The 19132-nt window shown below is 44.7% G+C and overlaps 1 protein-coding gene across 2 annotated transcripts in view; it reads right to left on the bottom strand.

Moving 5' to 3' along the window:
* SPON1 (spondin 1) overlaps window positions 1-19132 on the bottom strand; it is a 263015-nt gene that overhangs the window by 104587 nt on the left and 139296 nt on the right. For both annotated transcript variants that reach the window (XR_006714095.1, XM_045484602.1), the window contains exon 6: window positions 9077-9225. Coding sequence is in view for 1 of the 2 variants with exons in the window: in XM_045484602.1 (XP_045340558.1) it covers window positions 9077-9225 (149 nt within the window). In the remaining variant the exon portion in view is untranslated. The remainder of the gene's footprint in view (window positions 1-9076; window positions 9226-19132) is intronic.

The raw sequence follows: 19132 nt of genomic DNA, 5'->3' as shown, positions 1-19132 counted from the left end.
AATTTTTGGAAAAATTCCAGGGATCAGCGATGCTCTGCTATAAAACTGCACAGGCTGGGAATTGCTGCTAGGAGGCAGCTTTGCTTCCTTCCAGCGAAGGCAGCCGCACCACTTTTATTAAAGAACAGGCTTTGCTGAATCACTGTGGCTCCCTGTCCTACTGCGATTTGGGTTTGTTTGAAGACTCAACTGAAAGCAAACAAGAGGTTTCGTATGACTGGAATCACACCTTTCAAGTGATGTCCTAATTTCCGTATCAAGGGTCTGTGACTGAGAATGTTTATTTAACTCCTTTCCCCATCTCCACTCTCAGAATCACCTTATTGCTATCAATCGCATGCCCACTTGGACACATTCCATGGGGTTAAGCCTTGAATGAGATGGGAAGGACAAAGGAGGTATGAGTACGGATATTAAGGTAAACCAAATAAAACTGGGCACCCCTGGGGGCTCTGGGCAGATGGGTAACATACCTAAAAGAAGAATCTACCCAATCTGACTCCAAGAAGTGTGAAAAGCACCACAGGTCTTTACTGAATGTTTCCTGAGGACGCAGCAGAGGGTAAATTACCTCACACAGTGTTCTGCAAAGGGCTTACTCCCTTTTGATGGCTCTTCTTGTAGAAATTAAATTCATGAAAAATCTCCTCTGGATTTTTCCTTCTTTCCCTGATTTCCACTCCAAAATGGCAGCTGCTCAAATATGTCTCTTCTCACTCCCTAACGTTCTAATACCGTCTCAGCTTCCTGACCTTCCTTCTTCCCTCACTTCTTTACATGGTCTTCATCCTCTAGCACCTTCTCTGTAGCACAGTTTACCTCTTCCAATTGCATTCCCACCCAATAAAACCAAAGCATCTTAGAAGGTGGGAGGAAGGGAGGATGATAAATCCTCAACTTAATTTTTTGTCCCGATGATAAAAGTAATAATGGGCTTATTCTTTGATGGGCACTGCATGTGTATTATTGCGTATACTGTTTCATAACCAACATATACAGTTCCCGTTCTCACTAGCGCCATTTTGCAAATGAAGACTCTAAGACTCAGTGAAGGTTAGGCGACCTACTCAAGGTCAAAGACCTTCGGAAGCCACATTAAAACTTACCTACTTGCCTTGTACTGTTTTCATGGTGTTTAAGTAACAATGCAAGGCAGTAGGTGGCAAGGGCAACTTGTGATCATGACAGTGTTCTCCATCCCCATATCCTTTCTCTAATCTCTCTTTTTCCAAATCGTCATGCGTGGGTCTAGTGATGCCCCCTGCTTCCACCTCAGTGGCTGAACCAATCTCTAGACCCAGCATCTTCTTGCCCAATTGGCTTAGCTCTACATCCCAGGGTTCTGTTAATCTCTCTTCTCCTGCATGCTGTCTCTGTTCTCTCTAGTGCTCCCCCTTCTGCTCCTACAGGCCTGACATGCTGCTCTGAATTCTGGTCTTTTGGTTGAGGTTCTGCAATCTGTTCTAATTCTTGCCAATCCACTGCTGCCTTGAAATGTCCATCAATTTACCTTCTACTTTCCATTCCTTTTTTTTTTTTAGTATAAACTGCCCTACCCACAGCTCCTATGTGGAGTAACGAGATGTGTGGTTCTTTACATGGAGGTAGCCACTGATTAGACTAAGGGTAGATATCTGATACAGGGGTGCCTGTGCACTGACTGTCCAGTGATCAATCTGTCTTCCTAGTGTTTCAGCTAAGAGTCACCAAAAAGGCTCAGTTGGCTATGGGAAGCCAAGGAAGAGAGTTATATAGCCACCCTTTGGAGCCATGTGCAACATTAGCAAGCAGGGACAGTAGGTCTATTGAGGACGGAGGAGAGATTCACATAGAAGAACATAGAAAAGGGGAACCTGGGTGGCTCAGTTGGTCAAGCATCTGACTCTTGATTTTTGGCTCAGGTCATGATGTCATGGTTGTGAGAGCGAGCCCTGTGTTAGGCTCCATGCTGGGCACGGAGGCTCTTTAAGATTCTTTTTCTCCCTCTGCCCCTCCTCAACTCATGCGCATGCACATGTGTGCTCTCTCTCACTCTCAAAAAAAAAAAAAAAAACTCTAGAAAAAACTATGTGACTTTGGGGGACTGTGGGGTTGTGGGAAAGAAAAGTGACAATTTGTCTCAGCTTGATGCCTTCCAGACACAGCTCTCCTGAGGCTTTTTCACTCAGTATTAACTTGTGTTCTCCTAAGTTCTATTTTGTCCCTACATAAAGTTTTCTTTGTTCTTCAGTTAGTTTGAGTAGGTTCCTGTTATATATAATCAAGAAGCTTCATTAGACCATCTCCTTCCTCAGGTTGGGAGCCTTGTCTGCATGTGTGACCTCTGGCTGTGTCCTGATGCATACTAGAAGATCTCTTGGTTTTGATTGCTTCTAGACCTTGTTCTGGAGGTGACATTGAACTAGCTCCTGCGGACATCCAGATAAGGTTGCTCAAAGGAAGGGGAAGAGTCTGAGGACAGGAATAGAATTGGAATGGGTATGGAGTTTTGTTGTTGCGGTTTCTTTTTGATGTGAGGGTGTGGTTATTGTCCTCAAATTGCCCCTCAGCTTTGGGACAGAGGGTTAGGGCATATGGGGAGATGGCATTGTCACGCAGGGGAGGAGAAGCAGGCAGAGGCAGAGCCTGGGGGGTGGCAAAGGAGTCATGTCCTCACTCTGTGGGCATTCTCAGGCTGAGGAGTGACATGGTGAACTTGAACATTTGAGTCACCAGCTTTTCTGGTTCCTGCAGAGGCTTTTCCATCTGAGGACAAACCCCTGACTTACTGATGAGGAAATGGAGACCCAACCATGAAAACATGGCAGAGATCAGTAGCATTTAGGGAGTGCTTTCTACAGGAAAGGCTCTGCTCCAAGCACTTCATGCATATCAGTACACTTAGCCCCCACAGTAACCCTCTGAAGTTGGCACTCTTACCATCCTCATCTCATGGAAGAGGGAACCAAGGCACAGAGGGGTTAAGCAGCTTGCCAAAGTCACACAGTAAGTGATGGAGCCAGGAATGAACGCAGGCAATGTTGATTTGGAGCCAATCCTTTCAGTTATTATACGGCACTACTTCTCCCGTGTACTGAAGATCAATGGAGCTTTATTGTCACAAACAAAAGCTGGTAATGAGTGTGTGTGGGTGTGCGAATGACTTTCTCAACCAGATGAGGCAGCATGTCACAATCCATGGAAAACATAAGAAAGAAGACAATGGTTTTTTTTTTTTTTTACATTTTTTTTTTTAACGTTTATTTATTGAGACAGAGAGAGACAGAGCATGAACGGGGGAGGGGCAGAGAGAGAGAGGGACACAGAATCGGAAGCAGGCTCCAGGCTCCAAGCCATCAGCCCAGAGCCCGATGCAGGGCTCGAACTCACGGACCGCGAGATCGTGACCTGAGTTGAAGTTGGATGCTTAACCAACTGAGCCACCCGGGCACCCCAAGAAGGCAATGGTTTTAATTAGAGAAAAGTGATCAAAAGTTTAGAAAATCAAAAATCAGGAAAAACAAATGTTTGGTAGACTATGATTTAAATGCTTGAAAAGGAGATGAGAAAAGAAAATTCTCAAGCCCCTTTGGCCAGTACCCAGAGTCTTATACACTATTTTAACTTTAAAGAAAAAGAACACCTGCTTGTTTATTGATTCTTGTGTCACAGGTGGGGTGACAATCCTGCTGGCTGGCTTAAGTAATCTTCCAAGGGCCCCCTGAAATGAAATAATCAATGCCTGTTTTAGGGCCCACCATTATCTGACCTCTTATGGTCAGGGAAGCCTTGAAGCTAGAGATATATATAAAGGCAGGAGTGGTTTTTTTCTAGGGCATTTTCCATGAGTGAGTGACCATTCAAAGCTCATGGTTTTATGCAAGAAATATACGTGACTCACTTGTCAGTTAATTCAGATATTTGTTGAGCACCTACTATGTGTGAGATACTGTGTTAGGGACTGGAGATATTAAGTGGACATCAAACACAAAACACAAAACACTGAGCTGACACAAGAGCTCAACTTTCTCCCTTCTGCTTCAAACACATAAAAATGTTAGACAGGGTGGGGTACTTGGGTGGCTCAGTTGGTTGAGTGTCTGACTTTGGCTCAGGTCGTGATCTCACGGCTTGAGAGTTCGAGCCCCGTGTCAGGCTCTGTGCTGACAGCTCAGAGCCTGGAGCCTGCTTCAGATTCTATCTCCATCTCTCTCTTTGCCCGTCCCCTGCTCACGCACTCTTTCTTTCAAATATAAATAAGCATTAAAAATTTTTTTTTAAATGTTAGATGGAGCACCTGGGTGGCTCAGTTGGTTGCACGTCCAACTTCAGCTCAGGTTATGATCTTGTGGTTTGTGAGTTCAAGCCCCACATCAGGCTTGTTGCTGCTGTCAGCATGGAGCCCGCTTCAGATCCTCTGTCTCCCTCTCTCTCTTCCCCTCCCCTGCTTGTGCATTCTCTCTCAAAAACAAATAAAACATTGGAAAAAAGTTAGACAAAATGTAATGGATAAATTTTTAAAAATACATAACTGAAAACTTAGAAAAATTTGGAAACATTTCCTGGATGCCAGAAATGGGGAGGAAAGTCTAACCTAGAAGAGTGAACAGGAGCTGGTATGTGATGGCCTACTGGGGCCATGGACTGGGATGTGGGCCCCAGGGGCAGAGGGGAAGGTTTTAAGGCCACATGGGGAGAAAAGGGGAAGTATTGAGCAGGTTTTAGATGACAAGTGGGCAGATAACAAGCTGCATCATTTGTACACGAGGCTACTACGACCAAAAGCACAGATCTGAACTTTACATTTTAGTGAGGGAGAGACACCAAACAAGGACTTACAGTCAATGTGATGGGGGTGACGACAGGGGAGGTACAGGGTGCTGTGCAAGCACCTGGCAAGGTCACCCATTTTGTACAGAATTAGGGAAGGCTTCCAGGAAGAAACAAGCTGAGTCTGGAAGGATAATTAGGAGTTCACTGGGTGAAGGGGGGCTGGAAGATGTTCCAGGCTGAGGGAAGATTCAGATGCTAGAGGGGCATGGCTCTTTGGGGAGCGTAAAAGTGGCTCTGGATGGGCAAAGCTTAGAGCGGAAGCAAGACATAAGATGGACAGGTGAGACAAGCCTGGATCAGGAAGGGTCCTCAAGCTATGATCAGGAGTTTGAACTTTATCTTAGGGTCAGTTAGGACATCTTAGTCGGAGGCAATGGCATAATCTGATTTGTGTTTTCTTGAAATGGCCCTAGAGCAGTGTGGATAAGAGGAAGAAGACTGGAGGCAGGGAGATCAGGAAGCTAGTGCAATAATTCAGGCAGGAGATGAGGGCGGCTTAGTGGAGCAGTGGTGATGAGGGAGTGAACTGGATGAACTTAGGACAGAAGGCAAAAGTTGGGGCAGGGGAGAGAATCGAGGATGATGCCCAGGTTTCTAGCATGACTAACACGGTGAATGGGCATCGTTGGCAGAGAACCAGATGCCTTGGACACATGCCATAAGGGTGTGCTTGATAAAGTGGAAACGGACTCAGTGCAACGTTTTCCTAACAGTGAGCAAATATCCGCTCACTTTTAGTTCCTGGGTCCACCTACAAGTTGATCTAACATTCTCTACTGCCTCCACCTGCCTCGGGTTACCTCTTTGTGACTTGTCGGTCTAGCCTGAGCTCAGTATTTCTAATCCACAGTCCCCACTGGTCATCAGGACACTCTGTCCGCTAAGAAGTGTGCATTGGGCGTTTCCTCGTCTCTTTCTGGCCATCAGTGGTATAGCCAATAACGTGATGATGATTTTTCATTAATTTTCTTGCCGTTTTGCAGTTAGGGTAACAGTAAAATTTATACTCAACAATATTATTACAATTTTCCACTACTAATGGGGTTATTATTTTTGTTCATTTGTGTTTGAAAGCCATTAGCATAAGATTTACCTCCAACAATATCTACTGTGATTTTTAATGCCCTTGAAACTTACAGGTGACCGATAAGTCTATAATAAGAGAATGCTAGTAAGCATATAAATGTCTTTCTTGGGAAAAAAAGGGCTTTTTTTTTTCCCCCATCCTGGTTGGACTCAGGTTCTTTGATAGAGTGATTGGTAGGATATAAGGCATTAAAGGCTGAGAACACTGTGTTAGTTTGTAGATGTGTTCAAACAAGTTCCCAGTTATTCAGAGAACACTTTTATATTCTGGAAGGATTCATATTCTTGCTCTTTTTTATGTTGTTTCTTACCTGACTTACAGAAAAATATAATAAATTATGTGTTTGCAGGGAACAATATTGAGAATTATGAATGGTTTGGAACTAAAGGGGCCTGGAAATCACTCTCTCTGGCTGACTTTCCAAGGGGCTCTGGGGCTTGATGCACGGCTAGTGGAGCTCTGGAAACAGGGATTATTTCAGAGGCTGGTGGGAGGGGTTTCTCTGTGGGGCAGCTGTACCAGGCAGGCAAGTGGACTGGCAGGGCTACCTTCAAGGGTGTGTGACCAGCAGACTCTCAGGGCCCCACGCTATGAAATTCACAGCATCGGGTGCCTGGGTGGCTCAGTCAGTTGAGTGTCCGACTCTCGATCTCGGCTCAGGTCATGATCTCATGGTTTGTGGGATTGAGCCCCGCACTGTCAGTGCAGAGCCTGCTTGGGATTCTCTCTCCCTCTCTCTCTGCCTCTTCTCCACTCACATGCGCACGTGCTCTCTTACATCTCTCTCTTACATCATCTCTTACAGCAGCACCATCTTAGAATTCTTAAGTCTTGAACAAGGGGCCCCACTTTGCACTAGGCCTTGCAAATTATATATATGGTACTGTGTACAAGCTTTGGAGCAAGACAGATTTGGGTTTAACTTCCAGTATTCTCTGGCTGTTGACTGGGGCTCAGTCTCCTTATCGGTAAAACAGGGATAATACTACTGTCTTCTCAGACTAGACATGAGGGCTAAAAGTAGATACCTGCACCAGGGGGCCTGAAAGACAGTGATAGACCCCGAGATAATGCTCAGTGGGATTTTAACTCCCAGGTGCAGTATTCATAATTAAACCTATTATGATTTAATGTCAGGAATACTAGCCAGCTGGGATAGGCAGACTGTGGGATTAGATAGCTAATCCCATGTGTGCTGGTTAGGAACACACCAAGCAAAGAATGTTTTCCTAAGGGGGATGTTCTAAGGCTGGGGGCCCCATCCATCAGCTTCCAACCTTTTTGCTGCTATGACACATGATAAATAATGTTTGCTGGCACAACTGGTCCCATTTTCTCATGATTCACACATACTTCCCTTCTCTCCAGGAATCTCTCGAGAAGGACACTGAATGAGACTGGCATTATTAAGAAGATGCCCTTGACCTTGACCTAACTTATTTTCTAACTTCAGTGTTTCAACTATTATTTGTAATGTGTGTGTGTGTGTGTGTGTGTGTGTGTGTGTGTGTGTGTTTTATCATACCACACAACGGAACTTGCCAAGCCAGTGTACCAGAATCCTGTGCTTGAGAACCAGGAACGTGGACCCTCAGGATCGCAAAGGATCCTCCCCCATGACAGGCTGGACAGATTAGGACCAAGACGATGCCTTCCAGGGTGCCTGGGTGGCTCAGTCGGTTACGCAGCTGACTTCAGCTCAGGTCATGATCTCACGGTTTGCGGGTTTGAGCCCTGCACTGGGCTCTGCACTGACAGTGTGGAGCCTGCTTGAGATTCTCTCTCTCTTTTTCTCTCTCTGCCCCTCCCCCAATTGCACTCCCAAAAATAAATAAACAAAGTTAAAAAAAAAACAAGGTGGTGTCTTCCATGGCCTCACAGGTGTATGTACACGAGCAAGGTGAGTTATGAGCATGCCGGCCAGAGTCTGGGAAATACTAGCTAGTTGGTTGGATACACTTGTGATGAATAACATGCAATCTTGAAACATCTGGTTAGACATTTTTTCCCAAGAGTGTAGAAAAGGCTTTAAATCAAATTAATAAAAAACATAAGCTAATTCCTGGGAATTTTTGGATTCTGGTCCAAAAGGATTCTTCAGGAGATTATAGGAGGAGTCAGGGTGACCTGTGCTGCATTCAGTATAAAGTTTGTGGGCAGCCTGGAGTCCCGACGGGAGACTTCACAGAGAGGCACCAGGGGCCTTAGCTTAGCTTGCCCTCCTGTGCTGCTCAGGCCTGTGGGCACACACACGTCCTGAGACAGGCCCCCAGGGCCTCCTGCAGTCTCAGGAGATGTGGGACAGCCTTGCAGTGACCTGTGCTCTGAAATGACCACATTCCAAGCACGCTTGCTCCTTTCTTACTCCCTCCTGAGCACTTGCGAGCAGTGAGCCGTATCTGCCCAGTGGGCCCTCTCAGGCCTGAAGGGCTTCTGTGAGTGCGTGGTACCAGCCGAAGCTGGCCCATCACCTCTCCACAGTACAGCCTGTGAATGGCCGTGGAAGAATGGCAGCTCTTCTTGCCAGATGCTTCTTCGGCCTCTTTCTAGTGCTTTTAATGAGGGACGATAGCACTGTCAGCCAAGCAAATCAAAAAGAACGATGGGCTATTTCTCCCTTAACTCTCAATGGGATGGGGGGGCGGGTGGCTAGATAATGGTACAGTTCCTGGCCCCGTGGCACACAATACATGGTACATAAAAGATCCTCAGTCCCTAATTATTACAACTAATGACCAACTAACTTGTTAAACACCTCGAGGCATAGTCGCAAAAAGCATGGGCTGATATGCAGTGTATTTTTGGAATAGTGATTCTGGTGTGGGCAACTTCAGTGTCACTCCTGCGACCCTCTCAAGGATCATAGCAAGAAAACCATAACCAACTGCTTTGACTCTCAGGAGGCCGCATCCCAAAACGTGGCCACAGCAGCCGATTTTAGTACAAACTGAACAAAATGCAAATACAGTCGGGGAAAATCTGGGACAACAGGATAGACATGTGTGTCTCTGTCCTCACATTGACATAAACCCCCAAACTCAGCAAATAGATTTTGCTTCCTATGGCACCGATTTTCCAGCACATTGTACTGTGAATTTCAAGCCCCCAGGAAAGAAACCTAAGGGATGTTTTGACTGCACTCCTGGTTTGGGGTCATTCTGTGATTGTTTTTCTTACCTGTTGCCGAATTTCTTCCTCCATTTTCACAGGTGAGCCCAATTCTGCAACTTGTTTGACACCTTCGCTCGCATATCCTCCGTACTCCCATAGCACGTAATTCTTGGAGTGGGATCCACCAATGATTGCAGACCAGTGATTGGCCCGACCTGGGAAAGCCAATCAGAATGCAGGTATCAGTGTGGCTGTGGCTAATGCACGAGTCCCTTAAATGTTGCAAAGAAAGTGTAATTGGACAATTATTCAACCAGCACCGGCTAAGCCCCCACTCTGTGTTAGGCCCTGTGCTATTCAGGGATGAATAAAACCATTGCTGTAAACAAGAAGGTCTTGGGAATATGCAGACAGGACAACAATAGACAGAAATCATTCTGGGTTTCAGGGAAGGGTTTCAGCGAGACTTTTAAAGGCTGATCAGATTTGTAAGACGGAATAGAGAGGAGAGGCTATTTCTGGCAGACTCAGAACCATTAAATAACACTGTGTGTTTGGGGAGCCATAAGTAATTTAGCATTGCTGTGTCACCAACTGTCAGGGGAGAGGTAGGAAACGATGCCAGGGAGGTAGAAAGGAGTCTGCTCATGGATGGCTCTGCCTCGCATGCCTCAGGAGTTTGGATGCCATTTGAAAGGGTCTGAAATCACTGAAGGGTCCTGAGCAGGGGAATGGCGTACTCGCAGTTGAATTTTAGATAAGTCATCTAGGCAGCCGTGTGAAGAATGCATTAGAGGGAGCAAAAGGGGAGTGTGGGGCTGTGGGGGGAGAGCAAGGAGCAAAGGGTAGAGGGAATGAGTGTGGGCTTGGGAAGCTCTTGGAAATAAGCATGGTTGGCTTTGAGCTGGCTTTTCTGTGCTTTCCAGGATGAGGGGTAGGCAGACTAGCCACGGGAGAGGATGGGGAGAGGTGGTCTGGGTATGTGGAAGGGACTGGTCCACAGTGGTCTGGTGAGGATCACGGGGGAGGGTGCCTACAGGAGGGAAGGGTGACGTGGCGAGGAGGATGACATCAGGGTGACGTGGATGAACGAGGAGGGAGGTGCAGGAGGGAACCAGTGGGTGATGTGGGGGGAGAACAGAACAAGATCTGGACAGGACCAAGGCAAAACTGACTGAGGGGTCTTCCAAGTGCCAGGGGGAGGAGGGAGAGGAATGGAGAGTCAACATCAGCACTTCACTGGGTTTGTTTTTGCCTGTGATGAGTATTGATGTATATATATGTGTATATGCTGGTTAATGAACATATAGTCCATCATAAGGCCAGGTCAGTTCTCAGCCATTCTTTGGTTGGTTAATAAAGTCCTGAGTTAAAGGACATTTTCAGGCATAGTGAGGAGGAAAACTCGAACTGGGTGGACACAAGTAACAATTGCAGCTCACTCCCCTGTGGCCCGGGGTGACAGAACTCTCTGCTTTACTCTACCACATAAGAAAACCATTCTGAACAGGGCCCAATCCGGTTTACACGAGCTCCCTGCTACCCCAGAGCCCTCTGCTCCAGGCGCCCATCAAGAACACGGGCACAAAGCCACCCTCCCAGCCTGCTGAGGGCTGCCATGCCCTGCCCCAGGCACATGATGTCACTGTGTAAGCCTGCCCAATCGCCTGCTCATTATTTCCTACACATCAGGGAAATGCAAACCCTGTGTTCATCCATCATTTCCCTAGAGAAGACAGATGGATATGCTGCCAGCTTTTTCTGTAACTCACTTCCTGGGTGAGGAGACTCTCCTGGTTGTCATCTAAGCCAAGAGCACTACTTATGTAAGGCCAAGGGCTGGGAGCCACATGTGACCTTTGGTTCACGCTGTGAACACAGAGAGACCAGCTTCAGCGTCTCTTGCTTATTCTGCCTTGTTCTACCAAAATGCCCCCTTTTCCCAGACCCATCCTGCCTGCAATTCTGCACCTCAGGGGCTTAGCACACGCTGTTACCTCTATGCTCTCCTCCTGCTTGGCTTGGCCAACTCTCATCCCTCCTTCATGACTTACCCAGAATCCCCCAGGAGTTCTCAGACTGACCTAAGTCTTGTCTCCCGTCTCCCCATGGCACAGATAACATTTACGATCACTGTTACATGTCTGTTTCCCCACCAGACTATAACCTCCCTGAGGAGACCTGTTCTCAGTGCTGTCCCTAGTGCCTAGCACTGTGTCTGATGCATTGAGAATGCTTAGCCCATGTTTTCAAAAGCATTTCACCCAAACAGTCAAAGGGGAAGGTGGCAGTATATGTGCTCGAAGCATTTGGGAGCAGGCTTGCACAGATTTGACTCAATATGATTAAATTCAAGTTTCAGCTCAGCAGAGTTCCTGACACCTATTGGGCTAACACTCTCAGCTAACCTGCATGCTGTTAAAAAACAAACACCAAGCAGCAACGAAAAAGAGAGGCATTGGTCTTACAAGGACTCAAATGCTAGCATTGCCACTTTCTAGCTATGTAAACTTGGTCAAATTCCAATTACTTTATTTCCCTGAGTCTCGGCTCCTTCCTCTGTAATTCAAAGATGATAATGCCTATCTTACTGACCTATTATAAGAATTAAATTCAATTTTTAAAAGATGAGATAATATATGAAATCACTACTGGCACACAATAGACACTCAATAATTATAGTTTCCTCCTTTCCTGGTTGTTAGGGAGGCTACAAAATGAGTAAAACAAGAAACCTGCCTTTTATTCAGTATAGGTGATAAGAAATCTATGTACTATGGAATAAGAGAATAGGAATGAGCACAATCATAGGGAGATGAGGGGATGGACCCAGATGGGTCTTTCTGATTTATTCATTCAACTTCCATTTACTATGTGCCAAGCACAGTGGCAGGTCCTGGACACTGACAGGAATTGGATAAGGTGCTTGCCCTGGAGGGACTCACGGCCTGGGGGTGGGGAAACAGATGGTTCAGCAGATTACTCACAATCCAGCATGGTCAGGGATATTATAGAAACAAGATCACAGAGCAGAGAGGATGGAGCAGGCAACTCCAAAGTCCCCAAATCCAAGGAATCAAAGTCTAAAGGCATGAGTGCAGAGAGGCAGGTGTCGCAAGAGTGGGATCTGTCTTTGTGGTTCCTTACACTTGAATAAAATGTCATTGTACCAGTTCGGCTTTCTGATCAATTTAGTTGTTAGTTTCCTACAATGGTCTTGCAACATATCACATTAAATCAAATTCCAATCCACTGAATGACATCAACCATATAACAGATATCTGCAAGGCACTAGGCCAGGGGCAGGGACTAGACTTCTCCCTAGGGAGACAAGGCAGGTACCCATGGAAAACAATCCACAACATTAGAAAGGGCGATGACTTCAGGTGAATGGCAGTCACTCAGGTGCAGAATGGTACAGGAAGAGAGGCATTGGTGACCAAGAGCCAGAAGAAGTGGGCTCCAGCCCTCTACGCATGACCATGAATCAGTCATTCACTCTCTCAGAGCCTCAGTTTACCTTTTAAAGACAGGGGTAGTAATTACTAGCTGGACTATCTACCAGAGTTGTGCAAATTAATTGGGCTGGTTTTGGAAAGAACTACGAAAACTTTAAAGAACCATACAAAGCAAAGGTCTCGGTACTATTATGGATGGAAAGCATTATGGGAATTTGCAAGAGGAATCTAAAAGAATATGGAAGATCAATGAGACTGTCCAGTGGAAGGAGGCTCCCACGGGAAGATTGGCAGGACAGGAGGAGCAGGGGTTCTGATAATGACATACATATGAGGATTAAACACCTATGAGGTGTCAGGTGTAATGCTTTCGTAGGTGTAATCCTCACTACAACCTCATTCTCACTTTATAGATAAGAAAACTGAGACCTAGAGATAGATGTTAAGGAACCTGCCAAAGCTCACAAAACTAGCAAGGGTCAAAACTGGTGTTCAAACCCAGGTCTGCCTGACCTCAGAGCACATGTTCTTTTCCCTACATCCCACCGAGAGGTCAGGAAATAGAGGAGACTATTTGGTGGACTTGAGGTAGAGAAGGCAAAGAGATAAGATGAAGGAGAAAGTCAGGACTGGGTCAAGAAGGATACTGAGTGCCCACTGTGAAAGGAGGGAAGCATGACGGAAGTTTCTTTCTGGGAAGAATCAAATGCCGATACTTAGCATGTATTGACCCTTCACTAAGTGCCAGGCTACATTATCTATATTTTGAGTAAAAACTCGAAGAAGAAGAAGAAGAAGAAGAAGGAGAAGGAGAAGGAGAAGGAGAAGGAGAAGGAGAAGGAGAAGGAGAAGGAGAAGGAGAAGGAGGAGAAGGAGAAGGAGAACAACAACAACAACAAAAACAACTTCCTTGATAAAGAGGCTATAAGAATTCCCATTTTTCACATGTGGAAACCCAGACTCAGAGAAGTTAAGTGAGCTAACCCAAGATCAAAGAGTAGATGAGTGAGGACATGGGATTCAAGGTCAAATCTGTCTGGTGCCAGAGCCGCGCTCTCCACTCCACCACACCACGTCCAGGATGTGCCCAGTGTTGGGAAGGGAGAAGGCCCAGAGTGAGGAGACACCGCAACAATTCCTGCATGCGTTGTGTAGGGTTTGACTCTGGGAACAGCAGAGAGGAAACAGAAACACAGGATCAGAGGTATGAGCCAATAAGAGGGAAGACTGGACAGCCTTTGGGAGGCAGTTTGGTGAAGTAGTTAAAGCTCTGGTTTTTGAATCAGACCACTGTGTGTTCTAGGATCAGTTCTGAAGCTCAGTTCTAGATAGGATATGTCAGTAATCACTCTCAACCTCATTTTCTTCCTCTGGATATGACCAGTCTCCTGGTGTGGTTCTGAGGCTGAAGTCCACGAAGTCATGACTAGTGGCTGGAACATAAAATGGGCTTGATAAATATTAGCCAGTCAAATTAAATGTGAATAGGATGGGGGCAAATCCAGACAGGTTTCTGGAAGGCATGGGAAGTAAAAAAGATCTGAGCAGGTGGTTGGAAGGCAGCTTGGTTTAGAATTGGTGGGTAGAGATGACAGAATGACAGATACAAGGTCTTGAAACTGAAAGAAAAACCAGGAGGGAATCATCTAAATGGGACTCAGTAGTCTGGGGCCTGAGAATGAGGTGGTTAGCACATCCACTTAGCTGGGACATAGAGAGGTTCAGCACTGGGCCCCAGGACCCTCCAGGAAATAAGGGAGGAAAGAGAAGGAGGAAAGATCAGGAAGCCTGGGGATAGAGAGACAAGGTACATACTTGTGGCTTTCTTAAAGGAATACTTAGGAAGGCTACAGCTGAGGTCCTTGGTGAAACTCTAGGGCTTTAGTCTTGAGGGAAGGGGCAGGGGTAGAGAAACGAAGACTATTGTTAACCTCTTTGGCTCTCAGATAAGGCTACACAGCTCTTTAGTTTATCACGCCTCTCTCTGGCTCCAGCAGTATTCTAGTGGCCTACACATACCTGGGTCCAGGTGGAAAGCTGGGAGGAGGAAATGATCAGACATGTGAGTTTGAGATACTGATAGCCAACCAGGTGCATTTGTGTGAAAAGCCCCTCCAAAGAGATATACTGAATATATGTGCAGTAACCTCACTTCTGACACTTTTTCTGTTGTCATTGCTGGTGCTAAATCACCAGTGATGCCTACATTCACAATGATGCCTAAAAGACCATTACTGATGAAAGAAGAACCATGTCTGGCTTTTTGTCTTATGCAGAAGGCAGCATGTTATATGTACACGGATTCTGTGAAGTGTTCTGTGCAGGACAGGTATTCAGTAACAGCCCAGATTTCCTAGCCTGCTTTGCCAGTGGCTGCATTCCCTTGCCAATCTCAGTCCTGCAGAAAGTCATCCATATAATTCCTTGACATAACATTCATGGTGCTTCACTGGAGAATGTCCTACAACCTCAGTGTCTACATTGCTACAAACTCCCATTACCCAACCTCAGCCTCACCCAATGTATCTCAGCAAATCTTTGGGTTTTAGCCCTGGATGGGTCCTTATGGATCTGCTGAACCAGGGCTTCTCCAATCCCTAGGTTCCAGACACTTCTTGTCCTTTCATCTCTAAATGGACAACCTTCTCACTTAACTCCTCTGAGAAGACCAAGGTTAACCCAACCACAGACTTATCTAGCATCATGTAGCCAGTGACCAACTGAAAAATGCTGTGGACCTGCCAGCCCTATTCATAAAAGTTGTCTTGGATCTCACTTCCCTTTTGCCCTTGTTATTCTCTCCCTGGGCTCAGTTCCAGAATCTGCTTGGGGTTTCGATGCCTTGGATTCAGCTACAGAACTTGGCTCCTCTGGGTTTGCCCCTGGGTGCTGCCCAGAACGCAGCTGGTACTTGCCCTCTGGCTCTTCCTGTGCTTGGCTACTTCAGGAACTCACTCTGACCAAGCTATTCTGTTTTTCAGGATCCCATCCCAGTATGGCCTCCTGGAAAAAACCCTGCATGGGGAGATCTGTCAATTTGGCCAGAAATTCCTCAACTTTCTATCTTTCTGCCTTCTTAACTCAGCTAGTCTTTTTTCTTTCCTTAAGGTCTTAAGGAAAGTGTCACGTTTCCGTTCTAGGGAAAACCCTTGCACTGACACAATTTGTTGTATCCTTTTGCGTTTCCTCTGAGGCTTCCAATAATAATATTCTATTCTATTAATTCATTCACTAAATAAATGTTTACTAGGAATACTATACGCTAGGTTAGGAACCAGCGAGCCACAGCCCACTGCCTGTTTTTTTTTTTTCCAGTGAAGTTTTATATTTCACAATTATTTATGCGTTGTTCGTGTCTGCTTTCCTGCTATGGTGGCAGAGTTGAGTAGTTATAACAGAAACTGTCTGGCCTGCAAACTGTAAAATATTTACTATCTGGTCCTTCATAGAAAAAGATTGACAAAATCTGTGCTAGGCCCTGGAGTCTCTGAGCAGAATCAGACTTAGTCCTGCTCCTTAAGATGTTCAGTCTGGGGGATGGTGGGAAGGTATGGAAGACAGGTCACAACAGGCAATTACAATGAAGTGTACATAATATAGCTTGGATAAAGGCAAAGCAGAGTGACACAATAGCACACATGAGGGATATTTAACCCAGACTGTACTAGAGAGAGCTTTCTGGAGGAGATGACAGCTGAGCTACCTTCTAAAGGATAAGTGGGAGTTGACAAGGCAATTAAGGAGAAAGGGGAGGGTATTTTTGTAGAAGAGCCAGTATGTGCAAAAGCATAGCATACCAGAAAGCCAGGAGTATATGTAAAACACAAGGTAGGTCAAAGTGAAGAGAGAGAGAGAGAGAGAGAAAGAGAGAGAGAGAGAGAGAGAGAGTATATTTGTAAAGAAGGGATGATCAGTGAGGAAGCCAGTTAGCCAGGCATATCAGAAGGGATATGAATGTCTTAATAAAAAGTTTTTATCTTGAAGACAATGTGAAGTAGAGAAGACAATAGGATAGTTTTATCTATAGACAACCTCCAAATTTATACACGCTAACACAACTTCTGCTTCTGACTCTGAAGGAATAAATGGCACTGGGCTAGCCCTCTCACTATAAGTGACTATAAAATCAGGTAAAATATGTGAAGCACCAATTTTCAGGTGTTAGAAAATAGACAGCAAAAATACTGTGACCCTTGAGATAAGGGAAAGAGGTGAGCCCTATGTTTGTCCTGGGCATTTTCTGGTCTGTGGTATAGGAAGGTGGAAGACAGCAGAGCATGACAGTCTGGCTCAGCTGAGGAGGCAAAGACAGGAACCTGAGGATGCTGAGGTCAATGGGTAAGAATTTACTAGTAAGAATGACACAAAGGAGGAACTTCATAAATATGCATAGGAGTCCCTTTACGTCTTTGCCCAAACACTAAGCTGTATGTGTGCAGGACAGAACTTCACAAGCCTGGGAAATATAGCTACTGAAGAGCTAAGAGCTGAATGGAGAGTGAAGAAGTCACACAATGCTGAAGACGTAGGACTTCCAACCATCCATATTTGAGAAACCTTGCTGGCCATTCTGGGCATTCACAATTTATATTTGTGGAAAAGCCACAACTTAGGAGAAAAATACTTTCGCACTAGAGTAAGGGCTACTCTGGACTCACCCTAAGAAAGCTTAGAAAACAAGCCTCAAAAGTGAAACAAGTAGATATACCAGTAAATTGACCATCTGCTAGATCAAAACTCCTTTCTCTTTAGAAGAAGATAACAAATTCAGTTACTCACCAATTTCCATCATACAATAAAAAATTACTAACAAGTACAGAAGCAGGAAAATATGACCTATAATCATGAGAAAAAAACAGCGAAAAGAAAGAGTTCTTGAGATGATAGGGATGTCACGATTACCACACAAAGACCTTAAAACACCTACCCTCAAGTTGAAGGACTCAAAGGAAGAGATGGACATAATGGGTAAACAGATGAGGACTCTCAGCAGAGAAAGAAACTATTTTTAAAAACCCAGTGGAAGTTCTAGACCTGGAAAATATAATATCTGTATTCGGGTATGGCAAAGAAAAAGGTCTATAAACTTAAAGACAGGGTGATAGAAACAATTTAAAATGAAACAGAAACAAAAACCTAAAAAAAAAAAATGAACTAGAGTCTCAGTGATCTTTGGAACAACAGTGAGTTGTTTAATATAAGGGTTATTGGAATCCCAGGAGGAGAGGATAGGGAGATTAGGTATAAAAATATTTAAAGAAATAATGCCTGAAATTACCCCAAATTTGATGAAAAATATCAACCTATGGATCCAAGAAGCTCAATAAACTGCAAACATGATAAAAACAAAGAAAATTATATCTATCCACATCATAATAAATTAATGATAATTAGAGAAAATAAAAAAGTCTTAAAAGCAGCCAGAGCCAATAAGACACATACAATCAGAAAAACAAAAATAAGAATGACTGCTGGCTTCAAAAACAAGACAAACCAGAAGACAATGAAATGACAACTTTAAAGTTTTTAAAGAAATAAAAAACGGTCAATCTTGAATTCTATATCCTGCAAAAATATCCTTCAAAAATGAGGGTGAAATGAAGCACTTTTTGGACGAATGAAAGCTGAGTGAATACATTAATATATTACCAGCATGCCTGCAGTATATGAAATAATAAAGGACTTCTGGTTGAAATGAAATGAAAGTAGATGCAAACTCAGGTCTACATAAAGGAATAAAGAGTGCTAGAGATGGCAAATACATGGGTAAACTCCACCTTTAATCTCTTTTTCACTGAGGAGCTTCTCCCTTGAAGTAAAGAGGTTCAAATTTTCTCATTCTGAGTGAAAAAAAATTTTTTTCTGTCCCTGTTCTCTTCCCACAAAGTCTATCTTTTGTCTTTCCCACACTTCCAGGCTTTTTGGGAAAGTTAAGCTGACTGTTTCCATTTCCTCTCCTTGAACTCTTTCCTCAGATCTTTGCAACCTGATGCTGAGCTCTCACCTTAGCTCATTTATTCCACCAAACCTCTGAAACCTTGATTTTTGCTCCCTTCTATTCCCACAGTTGGGCAATTGCTGGGGCAATCAGAAGAAAATTAATGTTGGGGGCCTGGGTGAATCAGTCGGTTAAATGTCAGCTCTTGATTTCAGCTCAGGTCATGATCTCACAGTTTGTGAGTTCGAGACCCATACTGGGCTCTGTGCGGACAGCGAGGAGGCTGTGTGGAATTCTCTCTCTCTCCCTCTCTCTCTGCCTCTCCCCCACCCAGAAAGAAGAAAATTACTGTCTGCTTTATTTCTCTTTAGAAAATAAAGTATATTTTAGGGACACCCAGGTGGCTCAGTTAGTTAAGTGTCCGACTTTGGCTCAGGTCATGATCTCGCGGCTCGAGGGTTCGAGCCCCCCGCTGGGTTCTGTGCTGACACTGAGACTGCTTTGAATTCTGTGTGTGTCTCTCTCTCTCTGCCTTTCCCCTGCTCATGCTCTCTCTTTCTGTCACCCAAAAATAAATAAACATTAAAAAAAAAGAAAAGATTTTTTAAATTCAATAAAAATTATCATTTTAAATGTATTGTTTAGCGAGTTTTGACAAATGCATGCAATCATGTAACCAATCACAATACAAAATATTTCTACTACCTACAAAAATCACCACGTGTC

This window comes from Leopardus geoffroyi, chromosome D1, assembly GCF_018350155.1.
Source record: "Leopardus geoffroyi isolate Oge1 chromosome D1, O.geoffroyi_Oge1_pat1.0, whole genome shotgun sequence".
Classification (NCBI taxonomy): domain Eukaryota; kingdom Metazoa; phylum Chordata; class Mammalia; order Carnivora; family Felidae; genus Leopardus; species Leopardus geoffroyi.
Note: the sequence above shows the minus strand (reverse complement) of the source record. Positions and strands in the feature narration are given on the sequence as shown.